Source organism: Ovis aries, chromosome 23 (genome assembly GCF_016772045.2).
Source record: "Ovis aries strain OAR_USU_Benz2616 breed Rambouillet chromosome 23, ARS-UI_Ramb_v3.0, whole genome shotgun sequence".
Classification (NCBI taxonomy): Eukaryota; Metazoa; Chordata; class Mammalia; order Artiodactyla; family Bovidae; genus Ovis; species Ovis aries.
The window spans coordinates 55,128,949-55,143,685 of NC_056076.1; the positions used below are offsets into that span (position 1 = coordinate 55,128,949).

The 14,737-nt window shown below is 40.7% G+C and overlaps 1 protein-coding gene across 43 annotated transcripts in view; it reads right to left on the reverse strand.

Moving 5' to 3' along the window:
* TCF4 (transcription factor 4) overlaps nt 1-14,737 on the reverse strand; it is a 384,383-nt gene that overhangs the window by 185,499 nt on the left and 184,147 nt on the right. For 37 of the 43 annotated variants that reach the window (XM_060405546.1, XM_042239272.1, XM_015103772.4 and 34 more), the window contains one exon: nt 7,110-7,174. In XM_060405546.1, coding sequence (XP_060261529.1) covers nt 7,110-7,174 — 65 coding nt within the window. Of the gene's footprint in view, nt 1-5,207; nt 5,324-5,679; nt 5,848-7,109; nt 7,175-14,737 lie in introns of those variants that run through there. The other 6 variants (XM_060405550.1, XM_015103777.4, XM_060405551.1 and 3 more) reach the window with 2 other exon arrangements.

The window sequence follows — 14,737 nt, forward strand, 5'->3', positions numbered from 1 at the left end:
CCTGGCTCTCACACTTAGCTGGGGGGACTCTTTGGTCTGCTTGCTTTAGCTCTCTGAGCACCATTTTCTTAATTATCAACTATTAAATCAGCCTGGGAACTTATACTGGCACCTAATATTAGTCCTGCCAGCTTCCTCTAGAATGCGCCCAAACTAACATTTAGAAATTCACTCACTTTGACTTTCATTCATCAGCCAAGTCTGGGTTGTGAATGGATACATGGATTCACTATCTCAGTGATCCTTGACAGAGCAATTTAACTGGCATCACAGTAACCCACCTGACTCAGTTGGTCAGCCACTGATGGTCGACCCTGTGAGAGCTTTAAGGACAATTACCACAATGTAGAGGAGCAATCTGAGAATTTCAGAGAAACAATGGTGTTTATGGCAAGATTAACAGCTGAGGGTACAGAGATTGTCACTAGGTTCCAAATTATAGCAAAAGTATACTAGAGTTTATGTGTAAGGAAATGCAGCCTATAATTATGTCTTCCCTTCTGCAATTGAAGCATTTCTGACCATTAGCTTAAAGCATAACCTATTTTTCTTATCAAAATATCTTAAGAAATCTGAAAGATGCTTTAATACTGCCAGTCTCCTCCAGGTAAGGAACCATATTTAATACAAGGATTATTAACATTATATTTGCATATGCATGAACACTGAAGCGGACAGCACTGCACCAACAATGAAGAAATCTCTTTCACTGTCAGCTATCAACACAGAAGGAATGATGGAGCCTTTTTTTTTTTTTTAATCACTAGTTCAGAACCCTCTGATTCAGGCAAGTATCCTCTATACATGCTAAAACCATCAGGTCAAAGACTGTTAGGGAACACGGGCACAGGGATCTATGCCCAGTGCTAAAAAAATCAACACAAAGGTTGTTTACTAATTACAGAGGGGGAAAGGTTTCTTTACAATGCACAGATCTGGGGGTCTCTAATTCTACCAAGTTGGTAATGTTAGTGTCAACAACAGCAACACATCTTGACATTACATGCCTCCAGATAAAACACAGTATAAGCACATAATCTATGAGATATTCCAGGCCAAAATGTTTAATTTCCATCTGAAACAGCCTTTCAGCCTAATTTTCAATCTGCAAGCAAGACGAGTAATAGAGTAACAAACAGCACCACAAAGAAATAACCCAACAGTTCAAGAAGGGGACATATTTTTCAAGTCCACCAGCCTGTTGTCTTTAAGGTAAATATCACTTTTTAAAAAATTACAGGAACTGCTCTAGTTTATAAGAAATTCTAAAGAGACACAAAAACAAAATATCATGCATAAACACAGTGTCGGGGGCGGGCTGGAGGGGAAAAGAGATAATAAAGATATTTTCATGGGGACAATGAAAGAAATTTGAATCAGGATTGGGAATTAGATTAGGAAACTCTGGTTAGTATCTTTAGAGGTGATTACACTATTCGAGTGTTCTTAATTTTCAGACACACATGATGAAAAACCTAAGGGGGAAACCTTATGAGATCTGCCGCTTGAAAACGGTGCACTGAAAAATACATGCATATATACATACGCGCACAAAGCAAACAGAACAGATACTTTCCATTGTTTGATTTTTCCAACTCTTCTGAGAATTTGAAAATTTACACTATGTAGGATTAAAGAAAATTTTGTAAATTCAATGAATGGTGTTTGATTCTTCCCCTTAATATCCAGAAAGCTGCTGGTGGGGATTGAAGGTAGGGTATACAAGAGCTTCCCTTTGTTTTTCTCCTTTGTACCGACCACTTCACTTGAAGGCCAATAAATATTTGTTAACCAACGCAATGAAAAAATAGCTCCATTCTCCCTTCTGGTGCATGCTGGACGATGGTTGGGAGAGGGGTATGCCCACAGCAGTGCCCCCCAGACAAAGGAAACGCAGACCGAAAACCAGTGCTAGGTACAGAGTGGAGATGGCACCACCCTGCAGATCTGGCGCCCGAGACGTCTGACACCGTGGTGAGCTTCAATGTTCTATCCCACCACCCACACTGGCACGTTCAAAAAGGATGGGCCTGGAGTCTGACCTTTGGTTCCAACAACACCTACACCGGAAACAGAGAACATCTCCAATTCCCTCCCTGGGGAACCTTCAGACCTGGAATGACGAGGCCACCCGGCTAGGACTCAGGCCAGGAAAATGAGTGACAAGTGACTCTGCAGGATCTGACCCTCTATGTCATTCCAGAGTCTGCACAGCATGGTCAAAGGAACGGTTCCCAAAAGAGCCCCATATCTTCTTTGAGAGGGTATGATTTTCTGGTTTTCCGAAGCAGGAAAACGCTGCTCACTATATGGTTCTCAGACAGGACTATTCAGACTTCACCCTCTCAAAATGATCCCAAAAGTGATGCCGGGGAAATAAGCCCCAGGCCATAACAATCCCCACCGTGCCAGATACAGAGTTCACACGGGGCGAGATGGAGCCAACCTGGCCCCTGACTTCAGGAGTTTACAGAATCTGGTGGAAACCACCATTCCACAAACATCAATAATGGCACACTCGAAAAGCACCATGAAGGCAAAGTTGAGTGCCAAGACAGTGCATGGATGGAAGAGATTCCTAGGAAGGGTGCAGAGAGCCAGGTACAGATGAGGGTATGCTATATCAAACATTTAACCATAATGTGAAGTTAAAAACCAAGATGTATTTCTGCTTGCACAAGACCTAACAGCCATTTTCATAAGAAGAGACAAAGGATCTCATGTCTTTTCTGTGTATATCCTTTCTATTTTTACTGTGATTCTTTCTGTATCAAAAATAAAAAGAATTGAAATGAGAAAATCCATTCTTAAATGTGTAATATATACGTTTAATTTCAGTGAATCTAAACGACTCTTTACGAGCAAGCTAAATCGCATACAGAGCAGACCCATGTCTTCTACAGCTGCAAAGTTTCTGGAACTCAACAAAAGGATCTGAGATTAGGCCTAATTCTTAAATCCCATCCGTTTTAAGAACTAAACATCAAATAACTTTATCAGCATAGTGCTATTTGATTACCTGCTGAGAAAGAAAAAGAATGTGGATAAGGTTAGAGCCTCGGACTTCACTAGAGAAAACAAGATAGGGGCTCGCATATTCAGTTGTGGGATTTTGTATGAAGATTTCAAGGCATCTGACTCACGTTCAGAATACCCCTCATTTTCACTGCCTTTTAAATAAAGTACATATGCAATACAGTCCCATGTCTTGAATAATCAAATTAAGGCAAGAAATCTAAAAGCTTTGTTAGTAGGGTCAGGAGCTAGACTAGATTTTGAACACAAATCTTTTAAACACAGTAGATTCCTACAGAACATTCTAGGAAATCATCAAAGTTAGTTGCACATTAGAATCACCTGGGGAGTTGTCAGAAACGCAAAGGCCCAGCTCAGAAGATGCGAGTTTAATTGGTCTCAGATAGGGCCCAGCTTTCTTTATATTACACACACACACACACACACACACGCACACACGCACACATGCACACACACACACATGCCACTGCCTAGAAGATATTAATAATAAAACCATCGCTTTAGACTTGGGCTATCTCCTAGAAAGACAAAACAAACACTTCCTGATAATCAATGCTCCACTTCCATTTAAGGGGATAACCTCTGCCTTAATTAAAAGTATTTGTGTTGACATCACCACCTCACTAAAAAAAAAGATTTCAGGAAGATTTTTTTTTTTAAAGGTTTGCAATCACCAAACATCCTATTCAAAGCAGCAAGAGAAGCCAAAAGCAAATGACATTTTTTTCCTTTCGTCATGCACAGTGATGTCCATTAGCTACTAGCTATAGGCTATCACATGAAGATCAGACTATCCTGCAAAAACTTTACTTCCTCTCATTTCGTTTCTGTCAGACTTTCCATTATAAATTACATTTTCTCTTTCAGTTCAAAAAAAAAAAGTAGTATGAGGTTGCAATTTGGCAAAAGCATTTTAAGCCTGGGTGTAATTTCCGTACCCCAATTTGACTGAAATTAGTTTTGCCATATTTAGTGAGAACTAAAAAAAGTCCGTTTGGCCGCTTTGGTTTCTATGGGTTTATATTCTGTACAATTTCAAAAGGCTGAGAAGTTACCGACTTCATTTCTGATCATTTTCAGTGAAAATGCATTCATGAATTTATATTATCCCACTACTATTTTTAATGAAAACAATTTAATCGCTAATAAAGAACTTGCCAGCTTTTGTGTCTCGGCTAAAACATCCACTTTTTAAAAGTCCCATGTCTATCACTGTCAATGGTACACCCTCAAGAGACACATAACGGATATATACATACATAAACATATGTATATATTAACCTGATGCATTCTGAGACAACACACACCTCAAAATAATAATGATTTATTTCTCCAAGACAGTAGTTGGCTACCTGTTGCTTACCACTGCTATTTCTCTGCACAAAACAAAAGGCTACCAGAATCGAAGAAGGATGTTCATCTATAACAGTGCTTATTCCAGTAAGTCCACAGGGTGCAGGGTTACAACACGACAGAGCAGTTTGGGGAGCTCCTCGGGGCATATCAGTTAAAGGATTTCCATCCAGCACCTCTCTAAGGCAGTAAGCAGGAGAAAACAACAAGCTCCTCTCCACGAGTCACTCACCTTGCCACACAGTGGGGAATCGTTTCAGCTGTGATCTGCTATTTAGACTTGAAGCCCAACACACGGAGAGTCTGCCTTTCTTTGGGGTTTGCATAGCTGGTGTTGGAGAACAGGAATTCAAAAAGCAATTCGGCTCAAGAGAAACTCATTTTCACCGGAAGACACACTAGGGTCTGTTCTATTCTCAAATTTCACCGAAAGCAGAAATTCATAAATATGCCCCCCTCTCCCTTTCCAACCCCGATTTCCTCAACTGGGGAATTTCCAAAATTGTGCTCTTTGCTTTCTCCTTAAGTGATCACCACCGTTTATGGCCACTGCTGAGCTCAAGCTGAGCAGAGAGAGTCGGTCCTTGCGAGACTCACAACGAGGAAGCAGAAATCAGAATGAAAGAAATCTCCACATTCCATGGCTAGATTATGAAGACTTTTTTTAGGAAAAGCGGATGCAGCCGCGCTCCTATATACAACAGGATTCTCCTGGACACGAACATCTCAGAAGGAGGCATTCCCCAGGCCAGACATTCAGCCATCACACACCAGTCTGTCCACCTCTGATCCACCCTCTGCCCCTTTCCACTTCTCACCTTGCGTTTGCCCAAAAAAACGAACTTCAGTTGCACCCGAGGGCAGTATTGCCCACAAACCGAGGGAGGGTCTGTGTCCCGGCACACACACACTGACAGACTCACGCGGACTGAGTGACGCTTTCACAAGTTAAGGGGCCTCGCGCTTACTCAGCAGAGGAAATCTTTGTGTCTGGGAGGAATCACGCCAATTCCTATTAGGAAGAAAGGATACAGGGGCGAGGAAGTCTATTCTCTCGTTGACCAGAAAAAGAGGCCGGGCGAAAACAGAGACCTCTGCCATGACCATCTGCGAAAAGGAAGGATGTTGTCAACTTTCTTCGCCCCAAAACTCAAACGACCTCTGCTTTGACCCTCAGAAACCAGATACACAGGAACAGGCTCTTCTGCAGGAATTGAGAGCTTTACACCAGAGACTCGGCGCTTCGAGGCTCTCTGCCCGAGCTATCTACCCCGGCACATTTGCACTCACATTCCAAAGATGTTTCCGTCGCGCTGGAATGGCTGTAAATTTCTTTCCTGCAGAATTCTTTCCAAACAAACTGCCGTCAACTGTACTCTGCAGCGTGTGCAGCAGGGAGGTCTTAAACCAGCACCGTTCACCTCATCACAGCAAACCTCTCAGATGCCGAGTATGACTGAACGGGTGGCTGGGCCAGAGAAGTAAACTTTAAAAATGCAAATCTCTCCAGAAGGAAAAAAAAAAAAACAAAACACCACACAGGACTCCACCAGAATTCCACCTTTCGGAACCTATGATGGATACCTAAAGGCCACCTCCTCAAGCAGGCTCTATTTAATGACTAAAACTGTCTGCTTACATTTTCCAGGATCCATGAAACAGGTTGTTTTAAAAAAAAAAAAAAAAGGCAAAATGGAATTTTTTCTTCCCCCATCATTAAAGAAAACGGGAGGGTGAGAGGGTGCAGGAGAACAAGCATTCCCCTCCCAGCACAAAAAGAACTACATTTCTGTTTGGATGAATAACGTAACGCTAGAAAGCTTTGAATCTGAAAGAGAACCATTAAATTCTATCAAGAGTTTTCCAAAGTAAGAAAGCAATGCCCTTAGAAAAAGAAAGTCTAAATCTTTCAAGAAAAAAAAGAGAAAGATATGAAACGTGATTAGTACCGATACTGAAATTAAAAAGAAAGCATCTATAAAAACTCAATTGTCTTGAAACAAAGCTTACACTTTTGGCTATGGATAGTATTTTTAGAACTGGGCTTTCTCTGGAGAGTTGAACGCATGCAAATGCACAAAGCCCAGAGACACACACACGCTATACCTTTGCATGACACTGGCATTTTATTATTTAATTAAAGTACTCTTATTTTTCTAGCTCACGCATGCCTCCCTTGAGACGGCTTTGCTGTTAGCCTGCTGGCCTTGACTTTCAGCCAAAAACAATTCAGAAACAAAAAGGGACAACAAATCATATTTTCACAGACATTTTTATCCCTCAATACAACCCTGTGTTCACACAACATCCTACAGCCCCTATGAAAACTATAATTTAGGGCAGTAGCCACCCAAAACCTAGGATCTGACACATGCTGCACGAAGCATTTCCAGTGTAAGAAATTCTCAAGTTCTTAATTGCAAATAAACTCTTTTGATAGAACCACTTTCCCCGACATCGCTGGTTTGCAAACAGTGCCACTGGTACCGGCTGATGGATGAAAAAAAATAACAACAAGCCAGTGAATACAGTGCTGATACGATGAGGTGTTTATGACTTCCGCGCTCGGTGTTATTTCATTACTTTGTAAGAGAGTCAGGCATCAGAAGATTTTCGGTGCCTCAGTGCCCCAGCCTCAAATGCATCACCTAATTTACAAAACACACTGATTCACCAGGCTCATTCTCTCAACCCTTCCCCAAAGAGAGACTCTCACTTACCTGGTGGCAACCCTGTAAATTCGATTCTCTCCCATAAGATGAGTAGGAGCCCCTTTCTGTTTTACCTGCCAAGAGAAACAACAACAACAAAAAAGTGTAAATTGTGTTTTTCCTTAAAAACAAAAAAATCTCCTTCAGGTAACAGACATCCACTTCTCTTCCCCGATGTTTACATACGAAAAGTAGGCACTACTGGCAATGTATGCAAGCAAGGCAGAGAATAACACTTCCCCACGCTGGCTATGCTAAACTGGAAAAAAAATATCCTTCATTCCTATTCTTAGCCAAACTGCTCCACACTTCCAAAAACTGTCATTCCAATGGCCTCCACTTTCTCTAACAAACAAATTGTCATTCCTTATTTTCACTTTCTTTCTCGCTCACAAAATTTAAACAATTTCATTTTTATTTACACAGCAGGCACATTATCTATGTAATGACCCTAGCCTAGTCATTCCCATTGATTACATTGACACTTAATGGTGAGGCCAAAGCTAATCAATCAGGACTCTCCAGATGGTGAATAAAGCAAAGAAACTATTCACAATTCTGGGTCTCTCTTCCCCTCTCTCTTTCTCTCTCTCTCTCTCTCTCTTATTTAAACTCCCTTTCCCAGGAGTAAAGACCATCATGATCAAGATGATGATGGAATTTACATTTGGGAAAGAGGACTGTTGAAAAACTGCCCACTCTGAGGCCAACTTCAGGTTCTACCAGTAGACGCGGCAGAATACGGGATAACGGAACATCAGTGTCTTGTTCTGATTCTAACACTCTGGTTTTTTATCTGTAGACTCCTCTACAGAGATGTACAGAGCCATATCTAAGGGTAAAAATCAAGGCAGCTCATTTGTTTCTTTTAAAAAGTATGTTGAGCCTTAACTGTCAGGAGGAAAACAATGAAAACACCTTACAAGAGATCCAACCAGTAGAACATACCTAGCGACACATAAAGAATTGTTACAGAGAACAGTCCACAGTAGGACAATAAAAAGGGCTCGTCCCACCCACAACACAAACCCCACCCTATCCAAGACAGAAGGATGTGTTCTTCCCTTCAGACTAGAGCTTAAGGTACATTGTCCTCTTTACCCAGGACTATACTATTCTTTCTTCCAATGGGAAAATTCAAAACTAGTATTTTGAGAGGCTGGATGGATCCTTCGGAGTTCACAACACCCAAGTTTTTCCCCCTTGACTCAAGTTAACATAAACATTACAAGCAGCAGTGTTCAACTGTAATCTTTGAGTTCAATCACAATGCTATGAGGGCATGCCTTTCTGACACCACACAAGGAATTTGCCTTTGATAAATCTTAAAACTAGTCAAAAGCTCACCTTGTATGTGAGTCACTATAGACATAAAACAGAAGATGATTTTTGAAGGAAGTCAAACCTGAGTCTTAACATCAACCCTCTTCCCCATCAGTATCTCAAACTTGGGGACACACTCCTGCCACCCAACTTCTGGCACGGTATTCAGTAACAAAGCAGAAAATCAATGACCATATCAGTTTCAGTCCAATGAAACAGGACACCAACTCACATATTCAATCCTGGGAGGTCTAAGAGAATAACTTTCACTGTATGAGGATTTTACATTGAAGAAGAGATTCATTTGCCCGTTTTAGAAGTATAAATGGTCATAAAGACCCATTTATTCTTCTGTGTCAGATGGAAGCTCCTTATAGTGTTTAACTTCTCTTTATACATATTACTAACAGAAAAAATACCAACTCGATCTTTATGAGTTATCAAATGATGTCTGTCCTTCCTTAAGCTCTCACATCTACAAAGCTTTAATACAGCCAGGACATTGACACAATATCCACTTGTTTAGCAACTAGAAAGACAAGTAGAGAGGTAGGTAGACATGCAGACAAGCAGAGAGACAGAAAGAGACACAGATAAGGAAGAATTTACTCTGACTTCCGAGGAAACTGAGTATCTAGTGTCCTGTTCTGGTGACTTCCAGAAATGGGAAGGAAAAAAGGCGATCTATTTCTTTCTCTAGAAGGAGTTACTGAAGCTATCTCCTACAGAATTTCACCACCTGGCATTATTTCCCAACCTGACTCCTGCATATAGACCTGGAGAGATGAATTTGCCTACCAGAACTTGTCTCAATTCATATATATATATATACATACATATATATATATATATATATATATATATATATATACATACACACACACACACACACACACATACACACACATATATAAAGTTAGGTCCATTTCTTTCATTCTTTTAAAGGTAGAGAGGGGGTCCATGCAAATAGTAGGGATGTGAGAGAGAAAGAGAATGTGAATAAATAAACAGGGGAGAGAAGAGAGAGGAAAAGAGGAAAATGAAGGGAGGAGAGCGGACTGGAAAGCACAGGGGTGGGCAGAGAGCAGAGGAGGGGAAGAGCCGAGCAGGGATGCAGGCGGCGCAGAGTCCCCAAAGTGCTCTTGGCTACACGGACCCAACATTCTTTACTATCATATCAGATACAGACTGCTTAATCTTAATTTTGCTTGTTAAAAAATATTTATCCAGATACAAAAATAAACCCACTGCAAATTACAAGTTGTCAGGGTTAAAAATCTACTCCTGTCTGTGTGGGGGAGGACAAGAGACCAGCATAGACATGAATCATTCTCAGTAATTCGAGTGTTTCCATGACATCAGTGGGCACCCGTCCAGGACCCTGTCGAAGTCTGTGAGGTACCGAAGAGGCAGCGCAGCCAGCAGGAGGCTGGGAGGTGCACTTCTTTCCCCCCCCTTTTTTTAGGATTATATTCCTTGTAAAGATTTCATCTGTGACATCCACTTTTACCATCAAATAGATCGCTCCAGAGATCCTGAGCAAACACATGTCATTCTGACAGTGTAAACCTTTATTACATCTTTTTGTTCCCAAAATCAACTATAAATCTGTCCTTAGAGCTCAAATCCCTGTTTGGGAGCAAAACAATCAGGGACATGGACTGTGGGTAAACCCAAGTACCTTCTCAAGCCTATCTTATCTACTCTACTAATTTCCTAATGACAAAAAGCAGCCATTTTACAATGGCACCTCACTTCCAGGGAGAAAAAAATATACACATCTTTTGTATAAACTGTCCACTAAAAATTAGCTATGATCTTGATGTCAGTCTTCTGCTTAAAATGCTCAGGAACATTTGTTTCAGATAATAAAATTCTCAAGAACACTGATAACATGTTTGAGTAGGATCCTTAAGTAACTATCTGTGCTCGTGACCACAAAAGCTCCTAAATATGTGTGTTTACTCTATGCCAGCCATGGATTTTTGTCACTTATACCCAGTGGCTGGCGCGGACAGCTTCTTTCCTCCATTCTTCGCCACCGACCTCCCCCCTCATCCCCACGATCACAACGGAGCTTTGAAAGAGCTCAAGATTCTATTTTTCCAATATTTAAAAGAGATAGCAGTGATGAACAAACCCGGCGCGTTCACTGCGGAATTTTCGAGACAACCCTCCAGTACTAGAATGCGACAGCCGCTGCGGATATTTTTTGGCACCAAGACAAGGGTGGCAGTGCCAAGCCCCATGGCTAAAAGTACTCAAAAGAGGCATAAGGGCAGCATTAATCGCTCAAGTCTTTTACTGCATGGAGTACTGTTGTCCATATTTTAAAAACTAAAAGTACCCGTTAGTAACATTTGTCGTCTGCCCACCAAGGGGGTGGTCGGGGGGGACTCTGAAATATACACCAGAAACAAATCTTGTCAAGCATTTGATTCATTTTTATACCTAAAAGGACCAAATGTTAAATTTTGCTGCTGGTGACGATTTGCCGTGCATGAAACAAATAATATGACCTAATAGGCTACACTGAAGGCTGAATGAAAGCTACAAGAGAGGATTTCATAAACGAAGTCGACATATTGGCTAAACAACTTTCTTCTGCAAAAATGATGTATACAAGGAACATGTAATGCTATGTCACAATTTTTTAAATTAAGCAAGAAAAACGCTGTAAATGAGCAGACCCAACATCCGTCAATCAATCCTTCTAAAGACAAAGGAGCTCAACTCGCAGCCCCTTCTCTAGAACAAGTCGGCATCTACAGTGAGCAAACAATCCGGAAAGTCAACACGTGTTTTGTCCAAATTGAACCCATCAGCTGTTAAAAACCTATATTTAAATTTGATTATTAAAAATGACACCAATGGGCAATCAATAAAGGAGTCACTTGCTTTTTCTGTTGCCCTTGAAAAACTCAAAGCTATGCAGAAAATATAAGCTGTTCCCATTTATTTTTAAAGACCAATCCTTTTGCTGATTTATTCAACTGTTCTTTATCTTGCTGCCTCATGAAGGATAAAGAAAAAAATTTAATGTGGGGGTGGGGGGGAGTTATGATGAACAAATATCTATAATTCAAAATCTAATACTTTTATATTCTTACATAATTTTCCATTTGACTCCTAATTTGCCTTACAATCTATTCATGGTATCCCATTGCAAGGGAATGCCATAGGAAATGACTGAGAATGAAAGTGTTACATGAAGGAAAAAACTGGTATCATAAATTCATTAATTCACAAGGACACATCTAAGAAGTATCCCCGCTGGCAGATTGCTACACCTAAACAGTTCTAATCCATTTGGAGGGAGTGAGAGACAGGCAAGAACAACTTATCCATAATATGATTTTTGGAGATAAGCCGAGACACAGATGAGCCCACGGGTGGTTGACCCATAGGATAACAATAGGTTGTGTTTGGGTTTCTAGCTTTTCATTCGTACAAGGCCACTTTTAATATTACATATAAATGGTAAGTATTTCACCAACAACCAAACAAGATGCCCTATACACTGGAAAACATCCTCCTGTGAAAAGCCTTGATTTAAAAAAACAAAAACAAAAAAAAGTGACCTGATGTTGTAGGACAATACCCAGCAAGGTTATTCCATTGCTAATCCTCATTCTGGGAACTGAAGAACCAGCCCTTTGTTCTCTGTCACCAGACTAAGGAGCTCATCACAACCCTGTTTGAGTTGGATTAAATCTCTGTCCCTGCCCTCAGGCCATCCTTGGTTACCCTATCATCTGGGGGTGGGAGGCATACTGAAAAGAGTATTTCATTAAACAATAATCGGAAGAGTGGTTCCAAAAATATACATGAGGTTATTTATAATTTACAGTTCTCTCATCTTTCCCATGCCTACCTTTCTCTCTCTTGTCCACATGATTCCCGAGTTCTTGTCACATATCCCCACTACACAAAGAGGTTATATAGACATTCATTCAATTTACACAAGAACCAACCCTGTGAGGCACATAATATAAACACCACTTTACAGATGAGAAAATTGAGGAACGGAAAACTGCCCAAGCTCACAAAGGCAGCACCTGTTAGATGCAGGATTCAAACCCTGGCAGCTGGATTCCCAAGGCTGGACTCTTCGTACTATTCTGCGCTGCCGGAATTTAAACTCGGGCAGAAAAAAGAAAAAAAAAAAACTACAAACACATGAGAAGCCCAATTCTGAAGACTCAAATCCCAGAGCTCAAAACACTCATGAATTTGATATGAAATTAATGAAAGTGTCTTAGAGGTGGTGATAATTTACATTTACATGGTGTTTTATTCCTAAAAGGTCTCTAGGTACTTAATAGCTGTGCAAATAATGTACACCAGAACCTGTGACTTCATGAAAAAATCTGCAACCATCTCCACAACGGCTGGAAGCAGCTAACTGACAAAAACGTGGCCGCAAACCACGTCTTGACACACGACACTTGTGAAGAACATGAGTTCAAACCAATGAAGAAAAGAAGAGTGAAAGTAAAAACGCAGTCACAGTTTAGGAGAAGACAAGACAGCACTCTAGTGTCTTCTGTGGAGTAACAGCCCCACAACAGGCTCCGAGAAACAAAAAGGAGGCAAATTAAAAAGCCCAGGAAATGTTACAAGCTGCCTATATATCTCTCTTGACCCCCAGGAATTTACACTGGATCTTAGCATGTGAAATCCTCTGAAAAAAATCCTGTAATGAAGACACTTAATTTCAGTTAATATCTTTTTTAACTTCACTTTTAAATTTTAATCAAACATTTTATTTAATCCAATACATCCAAACTATTACCATTTTGACATGCAATCTTTCCTAAATCCATTTGAATACACATACCTGCCCTTGTCTTTTTGCCTACTGACACAAATCCTGAGGAATCTGAGAAACCACTCTTTAGAAACTTCACATTTAAAAGAATGCCCTGGGTTACTGTATTTGCAATTTTCTATCAAATAAATAAGGTTAAAATTTGAATTTTATTTTAATTGACCTAAAAATACTTGTGTTTTGTTGTGATGTTTCCACGAATATACACCTTTGTGGTTCTGACTAGCCAGTCAATCTTAATTTTCCCTGATCCAAGCTTGGAGGTGACAGTCTGGGTTTACAAGAAACCAGAAACTGACATTATTTTCCTTATTTCTAAAATACAGAGAAGACCATTGGTTCTTTCCTGCAGAATCCTACTATACTTTTAAAATCCAAATTTAATAAATTTCATGCTAAAAGAGTTACAACTCAATTTCAGCAGATAAAACAGTCATTCCACAGTCTAGAAAATTCTCTTCCTCCACTTCATCCTAAATTGAGAACAGAAAGAAAACTCAGAGGAAAAGTGACGAGGCACATAGTTTGCAGCAAAGAATGATGAGACACGGGGACCAAATCATTTTGCCAGGAAAGACTAACTCCAGTCCTTCCTTTAACTGATGTTCTTAAATCATCAAAATAGAACACTCGGTAGTAACTAGAGCTCTGACCTTGGAAAATTATGAGTTTTTAGCTGCTTTCTGTCATTGATTCACCTCATCTCGTCTAGACAGTGCCTTCAAAACAGTGGGTGTACCAAAATTCCAGATATACTTAAGAGGATCTTGAGGTACCACCAAAACTCTTCCTTTGGGGGGATTCTAAACATGGTTGAGAACCTACATTCAATTCTCCTTGAAGCCCTCACATTTGTAAAGCATTATATAGCATGTGAAGCAAAGACAACAAGACCCCACGAGTTCCTGAGATGGCCATTTCACCCCCTGTTTACAGCACATCCGTGCGGCTCAGTCGAGCTCAACTATCTGCGGCCCCATGGACTGCAGTCCGCCAGGCTCCTCTGTCCATGGGATTTCCCAGGCAAAAATACAGGAGGGGGTTGCTATTTCATCCTCCAGGGGACCTTCCTGAGCCAGGGATCAAACCCACATCTCTGTCTCCTGCATTGGCAGGTAGATCCTTTACCACTGACGCAAGTGGGAAGCCCTATGTTTATAGCAGAAGTCGCTAAAATTCAGAAAAGGTAGGGAATTTCCTGGCGATCCAGTGGTTAGAACTCTGTGCTTTCACTGCCAAGGGCGCTGGTTCATTCTCTGGTTGGGGAACTAAGCTCTCACAAGCCCCATGGCCAAAAAAAAAAAAGGGGGGTGGGGAAACCAACTTCTAACAAATAAAAGAGGTTGTACAGATATTGAGACAAAGCTAGAACCTAAATAACCAATTCCTGTACCAAAATCTGTTTTTACAACATGCCACCTTTATTACCCATAGCTATTGTGGTAACAAAGATGATTCCACTTGCCTTTTTCTCACTATGTAG